The following is a 13,911-nucleotide window of genomic DNA, read 5'->3' as shown; positions in this document are numbered from 1 at the left end:
TGAAATAAGAGAGGAAGCATTACAAAATCATGAGGAAACAACCAATTCAATAAAAGGTGTTGGGATGTTTATTTTCCATAGGGAGAGAAAAACACAATTAGACTCCTATACCTCACTCTACTTTCAAAAAATAAACTCCAGATATATTTATAGTCTTGAATATGAATAACATTTTAAAACTATTAGAAAATAAAATAAAATAATGCGGGATCCCTGGGTGGCGCAGCGGTTTGGCGCCTGCCTTTGGCCCAGGGCGCGATCCTGGAGACCCGGGATCGAATCCCAGGTCGGGCTCCCGGTGCATGGAGCCTGCTTCTCATTCTGCCTGTGTCTCTGCCTCTCTCTCTCTCTCTGTGGACTATCATAAATAAATAAAAATTAAAACAAAAATTAAAATAAAATAAAATAAAATAAAATAAAATAAAATAATGCAAGTGAAGAATGAACAAAGGATATGAATCTAAAATACAAAGAAGAGGGGCGGCTGGGTACCTCATCAGTTAAGTGTCTGCCTTCGGCTCAGGTCATAATCTCAAGGTCCTGGGATTGAGCCCTACATTGGGCTCCCTGATCAGCAGGGAGTCTGCTTCTCCCTCTCCCTCTGTCCCTGACCCTGGTGTCTCTTTCTCTCAAATAAATAAACAAAATATTTTTAAAAAATAAAATTAAATACAAAGAAGAAAAACCCTGCAGAGCCAAAAAACATAAGAAAACTTGCTTAATCTTATTAAGAAACACAAATTAAAATAAAATTAGAGGGCAGCCTGGGTGGCTCAGCGGTTTAGCACCGCCTTCAGCCCAGGGCATGATCCTGGAGTCCCGGGATCGAGTCCCACGTCGGGCTCTCTGCAGGGAGCCTACTTCTCCCTCTGCCTGTGTCTCTGCCTCTCTCTCTCTCTGTGTCTCTCATGAATAAATAAATAAAATCTTTTAAAAAATAAATAAATAGAATAAAATTAGATAAGCATCAGGTTAGTAAAAATTTTAGTATGAAAAAACACAATGTTGAAGACAATATAAGAAAATGGATGAGAGGGATGCCTGGGTGGCTCAGCGGTTGGGTGCCTGCCTTTGGCTCAGGGCGTGATCCAGGCCTGGAGTCCCTGGATCGAGTCCCACATCAGGCTCCCTGCATGGAGCCTGCTTCTCCCTCTGCCTGTGTCTCTGCCATTCTCTCTCTCTCTCTCTGTCTGTCTCTCATGAATAAATAAATAAAATCTTAAAAAAAATGGATGAGAAAGGAAAATACTCATTGACTGCTTGTGGGATTATAAATTTATACCTCAGACTGTAGAATAGCTTGGTTGCATTTGGTCAAATTTAAAGTGAGCACTGCCCTATGAATCACTATGAATAACTATTCCAATTCTTGTTATGGCTGAAAGCTCACATACATGCTCATAAAGGAAATGTGTTGGAATTTTCAATGAAGCATTATGGGTAGTAGCAAATGAAAAATGTTTTTAAAGCACTCCAGATGTTCATTGTACATAAATAATGTGGTGTTACATTCCATGAAGGAGTACTACAAATACTACCCAGTGGTTAAAATGAGTGAAGTGGGTATGTGTTTATTGAAATAGCTAGATGTCAGTAACAGGCAAAGAGCAAAATGTCACAGAGTAAATTGAAACACATGCAAAACAATCTTTATGCTGTTTTCAGACACACAAATACACAGTGAAACTAGAAAAACAGACTAGATAAATAGCAGATCTGTTATAGTGGCTGCCTCTTGACAGGAGGCAGGGGTGACAGGCATCAAAGGTACAAAGGGAGGGTGCAGAAGAGAACTAGGGAGAGACTATTAGAGACTCAGTATTATAATGGTTGAAATTTTCTTTAGTCCAAAGAACTAAAATACTAACATTTGTTTAGGTGGCATTATGTGGAATTTTATTACATTATCTTCTGTACTATTCTGTAATTTGCTGGTATTATTGTTTATAATGCACAAAGAGTAGCTGAAAGGCATTATTACAAAATGGTAAGAATATTCTACTCCGGGTGAGGAGAACAAAGCTTTGTTTGTTTGTTTTTTTTGGCTGCTACTGTACTAAATTTTGAAATTTTTCAAAAAAGCATACATTGATTTTAGAATTGAGCAAAAAATCTCCTTGAACAGGAGAAAAATACAAGTGGTGATTAGATTCCATATAGTTTTGGTTCAGATAATCTACTGACAGGATTTTGAAGGTTATTTTACAAACATGCAACTTGTACTCACGCTCCTTCAGTAATGTACTCTAAAAAACAAAATATAAACCTATTGTAAGACCCCTAAACTTTTATATAAAATATTAATGTACCAATGGAGAGAACAAAACTTGCTTCTATAAACAACAATCTAGTCTCCGAGAATGCATAAAGAAAGATGCTCCATAATGGCTACAGAGTATTAATGCTTTCACCATCACCTATAGCATAAGAAAGAAAGTCTTGTAAGAAACAAATGTGATGTACATTCCAGTGTGAGTTTTTATATTCTTGTGGTTTTTATATTATTGTGGCATTTTGTGGAAAGCATTTCAAATTGGAATATAACCAGAAAATCATAAAACCTATCATTGTATTCCATTCCATCAGAAAACAAAATTGATGGGGATCCCTGGGTGGCTCAGTGGTTTAGTGCCTGCCTTCAGCCCAGGGCGTGATCCTGGAGTCCCGGGATCGAGTCCCACATCGGGCTCCCTGTGTGGAGCCTGCTTCTCCCTCTGCCTGTGCTAGTCTCTCTCATGAATAAATAAGTAAAATCTTTAAATAAAAAGAGAAAAGAAAATTGAAACTTTTAGGAGGAGATTTGGGAAAACCTGCCAGTACCCTAAGTGAGAGGGTCTGGGTTAACATTTGAAGAACTTGAGACAGAGAGGAATGGTCAGATTTTGGATACATTTTGAGGGGAGACATTTTTAGGACTTTTGGTACATTTTGTTTGGTAATGATTATGGCCTGAAAAATTTAAAGGAAGACATGATTGGAAGATGTATTTAAGTTTATACTATAAAACTCTGAAAGATACATTTAACAGAACAGAAAACAAATTATTGCTCACATTTTTCTGCATATTCTGGGCAAGATTTGCATTTGCGGTCATCAGCAACAGTGCACAGTGATGATTTAAAGAAAATAATCAGAAACTGGTATTCAAAAGAGGCAGGATAGATAATGTAGTGTCATGAGTGATGCTGTAACTAGCATCAAATAAACAGTCTTGGGCAGCCTGGGTGGCTCAGCGGTTTAGCGCCACCTTAGGCCCAGGGCATGATCCTGGACACCCAGGATCGAGTCCCACATTGGGCTCCCTGCATGGAGCCTGCTTCTCCCTCTGCCTGTGTCTCTGCCTCTTTCTGTCTCTCTCTGGGTCTCTCATGAATAAATAAATAAAATCTAAATAAATAAATAAACAAATAAATGGTCTCAGGGAACTCCAGAGGCAAGATCTACATTAATAAACTGGTTGTAAAGAGACATGGTATTACGGAGGGGAAAAAAAGGAAACGTTTATTACATGTAATAGATATTGGTCAAATAATTTAACCTCGCCAAATCTCAGTTTTCTCAGACTATGCTTGTCTCAACGGGCTGTGGTCGTCAAATACAGAGTCACTTCTATCAGCAAAAACCTCCAAGTCTACTTTGCTGGAGGGTGTAGAGAAAGAAGCCAAGTGCCAAGTTCAATGCCTGGCCATAGCGGGCATCAGTGGTATCAACTGAAATGGAAAGTTTCATTTGACGATGAAAGGAGAAAAAGAAACAGTCTAAGAAGAAGCAACCATAATGTAATGAAATAATGCACAAAAACAGAACCTTTTTTGGGGCGCCTGGGTGGCTCAGTTGGTTAGGAATCTTGGGATTGAACCCTGCATCAGTCTCCCTGTTAAGCGGGCGGGGAGTCTGCTTCTCCTACCCCACCCTCTGCCTGCCACTCTGGCTGCTTGGGCGCTCTCTCTCTCTCTCTCTCTTTCTCTCTCTCTCATTCTGTGTCAAAAATAGTTTTGAGAGGTGGTCAAGTCCACTGAAAAAAATCTGTAAAGCATTATATACGATGTCCAACAATTTAGGTACATAGATAGACTACAAGAAAAAAGCACACGAGTGAAAAGAAGATGGGTCAGAATATTAAACTGTTTTCCCCAGAATATCCTTTTACTGTTTCATACCTATTCCATCAACAGTCATTCTTATTTTGTCTCAGCTCACAAACACAAGAGGGGACTTAGAAATGGGATACCTTAACCCCAGTTAACCAATCAGGTGAGCCAAATCAACCCAGCAGTCAGCAGGGCTAAAAGCCAGAAAGCTCTTTCACAGAAAGCTCTCTCATCTATAGCATGCTACACTGGCTTTAAAATTACAGTAGCAAAGGAAATAATAACACTTAAACTTCAAAAAGCATCTTACCAGGGTGATGTCTCGAGACGCTGCAGCTGCGCTCATATGCAAACTCGGCTGCCTCACAGAACTGCTGCAATCAAGGGCTCGAGCGAATGTCCCAACAGCACTAAATAATACACAAAAACAAAGAGGAAAAATTAAGGCTCTGTTATTTTTTTATATTAAAAAAAAATACCACGCATTTTGGTAGCGCATAAAAATTGTAAAAGTCGGTGGTGAGGATGCAGGCGCCGGAAGCTGAGGTCTGAATGTGAGTCTCAACCTTGTCTCCAATAAATGTGGGGCTTTGGGCGAGATGTCCCAGTTTCTTCCTGTAAAAGATCAGTGCTGGCCAAGAAGAGCTCTACACTCGTCTCTCCGCTACAGTTCCTTTCTGGGGCAGGCAGGACTCATTTCCTTCTTGCTCTTGATGTGGTCATTCAGGGAGGATCTCCTGGAGTGGACTGCACTAGGCAATCTGCCTTGGGTACTTTAGAGATAGTGACGGTACACTGATGAAATCAAACTCTGCCTGCATCTAGCAGTCTCAGAAATTTGTCATCCCTAAGTACATCAGCCTCCAAGAGGTAATCCTCTAAATAGGCTGTAGGGAATTATTTTCCATGTTTTTTACAGTTGGGGCTCGTTTGGGGGCTCATTTTCTTTACAGGGGAAGACAAGTAAATTTATACAGGTAATTTAAAAAGGTAGCTTTCAGGTGGATATGTGCTATGGAGAAAAAAATAAAGGAAATGGAGAAGAAAAAACATCCAAGTTCTTGGATGTTTAAGAATCAAATATCAAATAAAAAGTATTTTCTCTAAGATTTAAGCATATGACAAGACATTTTACTATATATGGGTCATTATAAGGATATTCAGAAACAGTGATTTGTGTGCCACAAAGAAGGGACAGATCTATTCTAAAATACCATGGAGTAAACAATTTCCTATTCAACTGTGCTCAAAAAATAAGTAAATGAGCTGCAGAGTTTGACAATTACTGCAAAGCAAGTTCTGAAAACTTTTTAAGCTCAAATTGTGAAATCCCAATAACATTTTTTCCTTAAAATGAGGTATCATCAATTGTACCAACCTCTTCCTATGAGGGCTCAAGATATAATAGATTTCTATTAAAACAAACAAACAAACAAAAAAACCAAAAGAGAAAACAATTACAACTTTTTTTCACTTAATGATTTAGAATGCCTACCCACAGATAAAGCATGAAATGAACATAACACTTGCTGTTTATTTTATTCCCTTCTCCTTGCTGTATTTTAAGCATGTTAGCTGAAGAACTTTTTAAATGCCCCAATTAACATATAACACATGTGCATAAAAGCACACACTGTACAGCTCTGCAGTAATAGCAAAGTGAATCCTTCCATGTCACTAACACCCAGGACAAGAAACAGAACACAGCAGCATCCCAGAAGACTCCTCGTGCTCCTTTCCAATCTGTACTCTCTTCCTCTTCCCAAAAGAGAACCACCATAATCAATTCCAACACCATGGGTTAGTTTTGCTCATTTGAGATAATAAAAGTGTATACCATGCTCTTTCTACATCCAGCTTCTTCTGTTCAAAATTGTGTTTGTGGACTCACCCATGCTATTGGTTATAGCTGTGTTCATTTTCCTTGCTATGGAGCATTTCTTTGTATGATACCCCATCCCCACTCCACTCTGTTGTTGATGGAAGTCTGTGTTCCACTTTGGGGCTACTCTGGGTAGTGTCATTAATGCCATCTATACCTTTTGGTGCACAGGTGTTATGTATGCATATCTTCTCAGTATACATTCAGGAGTGAAACGTAAAGGATATGTATGTCGGATGATTGCAAAGCGGCTATACCAACTTATACTTCCACCAGCACAATGAGTAGAGTGTTAGCTGCTCCACCTCTTTACTAATGCACTATCTTTTAAAATTTAATGATTCTGGTGGGATGTACAATCATATTTGATTATGGTCTTAATTAGTATTTAGAAGGTCTTTTTTAAAACAAAAATTGAGGGATGCCTGGGTGGTTCAGTGGTTGAGTGTCTGACCTTGGCTCAGGTCATGATCCTGGGGTCCTGGGACTGAGTCCCACATCAGGCTCCCCGCAGTGAGCCTGCTTCTCCCTCTACCTGTGTCTCTCATGAATAAATAAAATCTTTTTAAAAAAATTTTAAAAAAGGTACCAGGTACATCTCTTTGGTGTCTCTCATGCTGGCTTCAAGGAAAATGGAAATGTATGGTCCTTGGCAATCAGGAAAAGGAAAAAACAGTGGAAATCAAATTTGAAACTGCAATGTCTATAATGGCCCAGATCTGAGTAACCTGTCTGGAGACTCTAGGCCAGTGATTACACCAATGATTGATTTCCGTTCCCAAATATTCAGTCTCATCTATCTATTCACTGACTTGGCTTCCCCAACAATGTACTTCAGGTCTCCATCTGATCACCAGTGGCTGCATGGGTGCTAGAGTCTGAACCCTAGCCACCAACATGATGTGATTTCTGTGGAGACAGGCACTATGAACAGTGCTAAAGGTGGGCAGAGACCCTTTTTTCCTTTGTGTTACAATAACATTTCAACAGAAAATTAGAGAACATAATGATGACCCTCTAATCATGTCTATATCTACCTGATTCTAATATTTTACCATGTTTGGTTCATTCTTTAAAGAAATATTAGAAATTTTAGAGCCTCCTATACACATTCCCAGAACTCATACATATAATATGCATATGTACTTATATGCCCATTAATGAAATAAGACATTGTTTATACATTGTAAAACTTTTTATATGTGATCATACTGTGTGTATCCTCATTTAACATTGTTTTTGAGATTTATCTGTTATATATCCCTCTAATTCATTCATTTTCATTGTTGTAAAGTAATATTCCATTACTGAATATGCTTCACTTCACTTAATCAGTTGCTTGCTGGTGTACTCTTAGTTTTGTTGCAATTTCTCACTATTTACATTACTATGATAATTTCACTTTCTGCTTTGCAGTAATTCCTCCATGAGCATTATTTACCTTTATAATTGAAAAATAAAAATAAATTTTTGTTCCATTCATTTTCTTAAAGGGGGGTGGGCAAGCCAGTCAGGCAGCCAGGCTGAAAGCTCTCAAAGGAAAGCCATATGCTTAGCAATAGGCCCTACTCATATGCAGGTGCTTTAAAAGGAATTTGAGATGCATATTATTATTATTGACACCGGAATCATCCCTGTCTAGAGTAAAAGAGATAGCTGCTTTAATTAAAGATCTGGGATTTCAGATGTTGAATTTCATCTTCATATTGTTCCTTAGTGCTTAAATTTTTACAAGAAGCATTTATTACTTATCTTAATCAGTAAAGCAATAAATCTATTTTCAAACAAAAACTAATGATTAATCATATTTAGGAAAGGATGGGATACATATTTAGGTCTTCTTACATAACTAGAAAAAGAACACAACCAATGGGAAAAGTAGAATATATACATCTACAAATTCTTTTCTAAAAAGAAAAGATACTTCTTAACTCAATAGTGCTATACTTACCGTGCTACAACTAAAAACTGGTCAATCTGTCGATCTGTAAGTGGGCTATTTGGATCCCAAACTTTAACTTCCAATTTGGACTGTTCCCTCTCATCTGATTCTCCTGTCGGAGAACAAAGGAAATGGAGTCTTGTTACTTAACAAGGATACTATCACATGTTTGACACAGCATTCACAATGTAAGGTAAATGTTAATGGCTCTGTACATTCTTTCAGACAGCAGATGGACAACATTTTGTAAAGTGAACACTGGTAATAATACAAAGTATATGAGATCTTTTAGTCAGTAACCTGTATTTCCTGAGTACCCTACAAGTGTGAAGCATGAAGTCTCATGCTGAGGGATATACAAACAAAAAAGAAAGCACTCTTGCCACAAGACACTTTCACTGAGGTAAAACTAACGCATAAGTAACTAAGATACAAACAGAAAGAAACAGATGTCATAAAGGACATACAGAAGATGTCATAAAGGACATACAGAACTGGCTGTAAGTGAGGTGCCTGGGTGCCTTGGTCAGTTAAGTGTCTGACTCGATTTCGGCTCAGGTTGTGATTTCAGGGTCATGAGATGGAGCCCCAAGTCAGGCTCCCCACTCAGCAGGGAGTCTGCTTGAGACTCTCTCCCTCTGCCCCTCTCTGTTCCCTCTCTAAAAGGAATGGAAGGAAGGAAGGAAGGAAGGAAGGAAGGAAGGAAGGAAGGAAGGAAGGAAGGAAGCTAGCTGTAAGATTCTGAGGATTAGAGAAATCACTTCAGACTAGTTAGAGAATGTCATGAAGGGGGTGGCATTTCTGCTAAGAACTGAAGGGTCTGAGGGATGCCTGGGTGGCTCAGTTGGTAAGTGTCCAAGTATTGGTTTCAGCTAAGGTCATGATCTCAGGGTCATAAGTTGAGCCCTGCATTAGGCTCCACACTCAGCACAAGTCTGCTTGGATATTCTCTCCCTCTGCTCCTCCCCCTGCTCACGCTTTCTCTCTCTCAATAAATAAAAAAAATCTTTTAAAAAACAAAACAAACAAAAAAACCCCACAAGAATTGATGGGTCTGAGTGCACCAGCAAGGAGAAGGACTTAACGTAAAAAATGAGAATGTCGGGACGCCTGGGTGGCTCAGCAGCTGAATGTCTGCCTTTGGCTCAGGGCCTGATCCCGAGCTCCGGGATCGAGTCCCACACTGGGTTCCTTGTGGGGAGCCTGCTTCTCCCTCTGCCTGTGTCTCTGGCTCTCTCTTTCTGTCTCTCATGAATAAATAAAATCTTTAAAAAAAAATGAGAAATGAAAAAAAAAAATAAGAAATGAGAATGTGAACAACGTCATGTGGCTTTAAAATGTGATAGAAAATCAGCTCATTTTGTCAGGAGCACATTAAGAGGAATGAGAAGAGAGAAGTAAGAAAAGAAGGTTACAAACATATTACTGAAGATTCTATGCAGATGTTATTTCAAGGTAATGACAAGCACTAGCCTTTTCAGTAGGAGAGCGACGAGACTAGAACCAAACTTTGTACCTCACATTTAGCAATGCTTTAGAGAGCTACCTGATGAAGACAAAATATGTACTGACAGTGGCGGCACAGAGCAAAGAAAGACTGATGTAGTGGGGAGATTTCAAGTCTTGACAACTATACTGGCAGTGGGGCACTAACAGAAAGCAGGGATGCTAGCAGAGGTGAGGGTAGAGGGGAAGACTGACAATAATGTGGGATGCTTTGTTTTAGAAATCTCTCACAAGGAGAGACAACCGTCAGGTGGGACTCAGAGAAAGGTCAGTGAAGGAAAAGAGACTTGGGAGGCAACTGGGAGTCTGATTTACAGCTATGGATTTCTAATTAGGCTGGGGGCTGGGTTTGGCTTTGTTTTACTTTTGATCACTTTATCTATAACATGAGGCAGAGTGCTTTGCACTGACTGACAACTCTAAATCTAAACATTCCTGGCGACAGACAAACCCTGGCTATGAGCTTCTCTTGTGTTCAGTCCTGGTAAAAGAGCAACCAGGGGGCAGCCGCGGTGGCCCAGCGGTTTAGTGCTGCTTTCAGCCCAGTTTAGTGCTGCTTTCAGCCCGGGGTGTGATCCTGGAGACCAGGGATCGAGTTCCACGTTGGGCTCCCTGTGTGGAGCCTGCTTCTCCCTCTGCCTGTCTCTCTTTGTCTCTCTGTCTCTCTCTGTGTCATGAATAAATAAATAAATAATCTTTTAAAAAGAGCAACCAGGTATCAGCAGCTCAATAGGAGAAAGGGCACGGGGGAGGAGGGGCAGTCTCCTAAGTCAGCCACTGCAGTCAGGGTAGGGCCTGCCCCCTGTTCAAAGGCAGGTAACCACAGAGCCAATCTCCACCCCCAACATAAAGAAGCACAAGTAGAACAGAGCCAGTACTAGGCCAAAAAGATCCCGTATTTGAAAGGATTTTATTTTTCATTGTTTGTGATTACAATTCTCAGTAGTCTAAGCCAACACATTCAACATTAGCTCAGTTAAAAACCAAGAGATTCGCAAAAGGCATGAAACTTGAGAAAGTAGAATGACACACCTATCTTCCCTGTAATCTTCGAATAATAAAACTTCAGATAAAGATAAAAAAGATAATGATAAAATGAAATCAACATTTGAAATCTATATTTTTAAATAACACAAGATGATTAAATGATGATACTATTCAGTATTAAGCCCCTGTTACACTATATACTCCAAAATGGTTAAAACTGACATTTACTTTTCAAATTCAAGTTAGTTAGGTTGATACATTTCAGTCCCATCCATATATTCTGCGACATACAACAGAAAGAGAATTCAATATAAGAATTCTGAATAAATTTGCTGCAAACAATAACAAAACATTCTTGGATGCATTCATACTGATACCTAAGATGCAGATAATACCATTGGATGAGAACAAAAACAGCAGCAGCAACAACAAAAGAATAAATACAGAAATGTTCTATATCAGTCACTCTCACTAATGAGAATTCCCCATATAATTACACTTTTATCACAGTATGATCACTTCTTCACAGGGCAAAAACTTTTAAGAAACTCTTTTATAAACCTGTTGAGAATCAAAAAAAAAAAAAAACAAAAACAACAAAAAAAAAAAACCAAACCTGTTAAGAATCCATAAAACTAAATTCTCAGCTAAGCTAGCAGTAATCTTTGGAATGGCCTTAGTATCTGTGTTATGAGCTAGAGACAAGACCAAGATTAACTTCATGATCTGATCATGTTCATTCTAGTCAACACAATAATCTCACTTCCCTCCTCCATTTATGATAATCATCTGAGCAATTCCAATCTAGTCCCACACCAGCCCATGAATCCCTGAATCCTTTTTGTTTGTTTGTTTTGAATCTCTGAATCCTTAAAATAGTATTTACCAACTAATTACATGAGTGTCTACAGTTCCTTATTTTTGCTTCATAAGTTCTTCATAATTTTGAAAAAAATGTAGATTCAGTAATGATTTAAAATGTGATAGCCCTAAACCTCCAGCTGTATTTTAAGATTTCTAGAAATTATGGACAAGAAAGAAAGAAAATAGGAACAGGAGAGAAAGGAAAGGAAAGGAAGGAAAGGAAAGGAAAGGAAAGGAAAGGAAAGGAAAGGAAAGGAAAGGAAAGGAAAGGAAAGGAAAGGAAAGGAAAGGAAAGGAAGAAGAAAGAAAAAAGAAAAGAAAAGAGAAAGAAAAATGGACAAAATACTTCCTCAGTATGACCACCTAAAGGCACATAAGGCTGCTCAAAGACTGAAGAACTAAAGCTGTATAGCACTCATCCTATAGGACCTTTCCTAGATAACTGGAAATATCCCTTGTTCTAAACACAATTCATTTTCTTTGTACCAATCACCAGAGTACTATACTTTTTTATATTAAATTCAGAAACTCACAAGGATGCCATTTGTCACTATTTTTATTTAATATTGTTCTGAAAGTTCTGGCCAATTTTTTAAGTTATGAATCAAAGGAATAATGAGTTACAAGAGACAAATAATATATGTCATTTATATGTGAGATCTAAAAACACAAAACTCATAAAAACAGAGTGGAGGGCAGCCCGGGTGGCTCAGCGGTTTAGCGCTAGCACTGCCTTCTATTCAGGGCGTGATCCTGGAGACCCAGGATCGAGTCCCACATCGGGCTCCCTGCATGGAGCCTGCTTCTCTCTCTGCCTGTGTCTCTGCCTCTCTCTCTGTGTCTCTCAGGAGAAAAAAAATAAAATCAATAAAATCTTAAAAAACAAAAAGAGTGGAATGGTGGTTACCAGGTTACCAGGGGATGGAGGGTGGGGAAATTGAGAAGATTTTGTTTAGGGATACAAACTTCTGACTAGTAGATAAGTAAGTCCTGGAGATTCAATGCACAGCATAGTGCTTACTGTCAACAATACTATAAACTTCAAAGATGGTAAGAGACTAGATCTTAATTGTTCCCACAACAAAAAAGAAGTAATTATGTGATGTGATAGCAGTGTTAGCTAAGCTATGGCAGTAATCACACTGTAATATATAAATTCATCAAATCAACACATTATACACAAACTTACACAATGTTATATGTCAATTATCTCTCAATAAATTATAAAAAAATGAGTAACTAGAAAGGCACAATAAGGGCAGCCGGGGTGGCGCAGCGGTTTGGCGCCTGCCTTTGGCCCAGGGCGTGATCCTGGAGACCCGGGATCGAATCCCACATCGGGCTCCCGGTGCATGGAGCCTGCTTCTCCATCTGCCTATGTCTCTGCCTCTCTCTCTTTCTCTCTCTGTGACTATCATAAATAAAAAAAAAATAAATAAAAAAATAAAATAAAATTCTAAGGATATCTTTTTTGTACAAGTACTCTAATAGGTTATATTTCACAAAATTTAGTTTTGGAAGCCAATAAAATGACTTGAATATTAATATCCATAAATCAGATGGGATTAGGGGCACCTGCGTAGCTCAGTGGTTGAGCATCTGCCTTTGGCTCAGGTTGTGGTCCCAGGGTCCTGGGATCAAGTCCCAGATCAGGTTCCCCACAGGGAGCCTGCTTCTCCTTCTGCCTATGTCTCTGCCTCTCTCTCTGTCTCTCATGAATAAATAAACAAAATCTTTAAAATAAATAAAAATAAATAAATAAAATAGATAAATAAATAAATAAGCAAGCTGGATGGGATTATAATATATAGCAACAGTAATTAAACAATATTGTACCGGCACAAAAATAATCAAAAGCATAGAAACAGACTAGATTATCCAATAATTTACATTTCAAAATTAAGTATTATTATAATAAATTAACATGAAAATAGTATTTACTGTTTCCTATTTCCTAAGAACCCTTACCCCAGGGTTTCTCAACCTCAGCAAGACTGATGCTTAGGGCTGAGTAATTCTTTGTTGTGAGGGGCTGTTCCACATATTATAAGATGATCAGCAGCATCCCTGGCCTCTCTACTCACTAGATGCCACTAGCATCTGTGCCCTAGCCCCCTAACTCCTTCCACAAGCTGTGACAGCCAAAAATGTCTAGAGACACTGTCTAATGTATCCTGCCCCTGGGTTGAGAATTACTGTTCTACATGGTTGCAATCAACACCTGCTTACACTTAATTTTTATAGGCTGATGTTTTTAAGTTAGTTAACATCTACCACATTGTTGAAAAGTACATGCTGCAAAATTACACACTAAAAAAATATGGTGGGGGAAAAAAATAGGGTTGGGGCATCTGGGTGGCTCAGTCTGTTAAGCTTCTGCCTTTGGCTGAGGCCATGATCCTAGGGTCCTGCGATCGCTGGGCTAGTGTGCACATACACTCCCACTGAAGAGGAGAAAATGGGAACTTCGAGGAGTTAGTTTTCCCCCGGTTACTCAGCTTAACAGATTACTGCCAGGCTTTACTCAACCCTGTAAATCTAGTCATTTAAGTTTATTAGTTTAGTGTTATAATATTTTTTAGCAGTTACAAATTTTAATATGCAAATAGATTTTTCTTAAAATTTCAGTATTACAGTGA

General features: G+C 38.7%; 1 protein-coding gene across 5 annotated transcripts in view; it reads right to left on the bottom strand.

Annotated features, from left to right (window-relative positions):
• The window catches only part of MTA3 (metastasis associated 1 family member 3), a 218,029-nt gene that overhangs the window by 67,471 nt on the left and 136,647 nt on the right, over window positions 1-13,911 (bottom strand). For all 5 annotated transcript variants that reach the window (XR_008664722.1, XM_055327315.1, XM_055327316.1 and 2 more), the window contains exons 7-8: window positions 7,925-8,027; window positions 4,402-4,501 (exon numbers count right to left, since the gene is read on the bottom strand). Coding sequence is in view for 4 of the 5 variants with exons in the window: in XM_055327315.1 (XP_055183290.1) it covers window positions 4,402-4,501; window positions 7,925-8,027 (203 nt within the window). In the remaining variant the exon portion in view is untranslated. The remainder of the gene's footprint in view (window positions 1-4,401; window positions 4,502-7,924; window positions 8,028-13,911) is intronic.

The sequence above is a fragment of the Nyctereutes procyonoides genome, unplaced genomic scaffold (genome assembly GCF_905146905.1).
Source record: "Nyctereutes procyonoides isolate TBG_1078 unplaced genomic scaffold, NYPRO_anot_genome, whole genome shotgun sequence".
NCBI classification, from domain to species: Eukaryota; Metazoa; Chordata; class Mammalia; order Carnivora; family Canidae; genus Nyctereutes; species Nyctereutes procyonoides.
The sequence above is the reverse complement of the archived record's forward strand: the minus strand, read 5'-3'. Positions and strand labels throughout refer to the sequence as shown.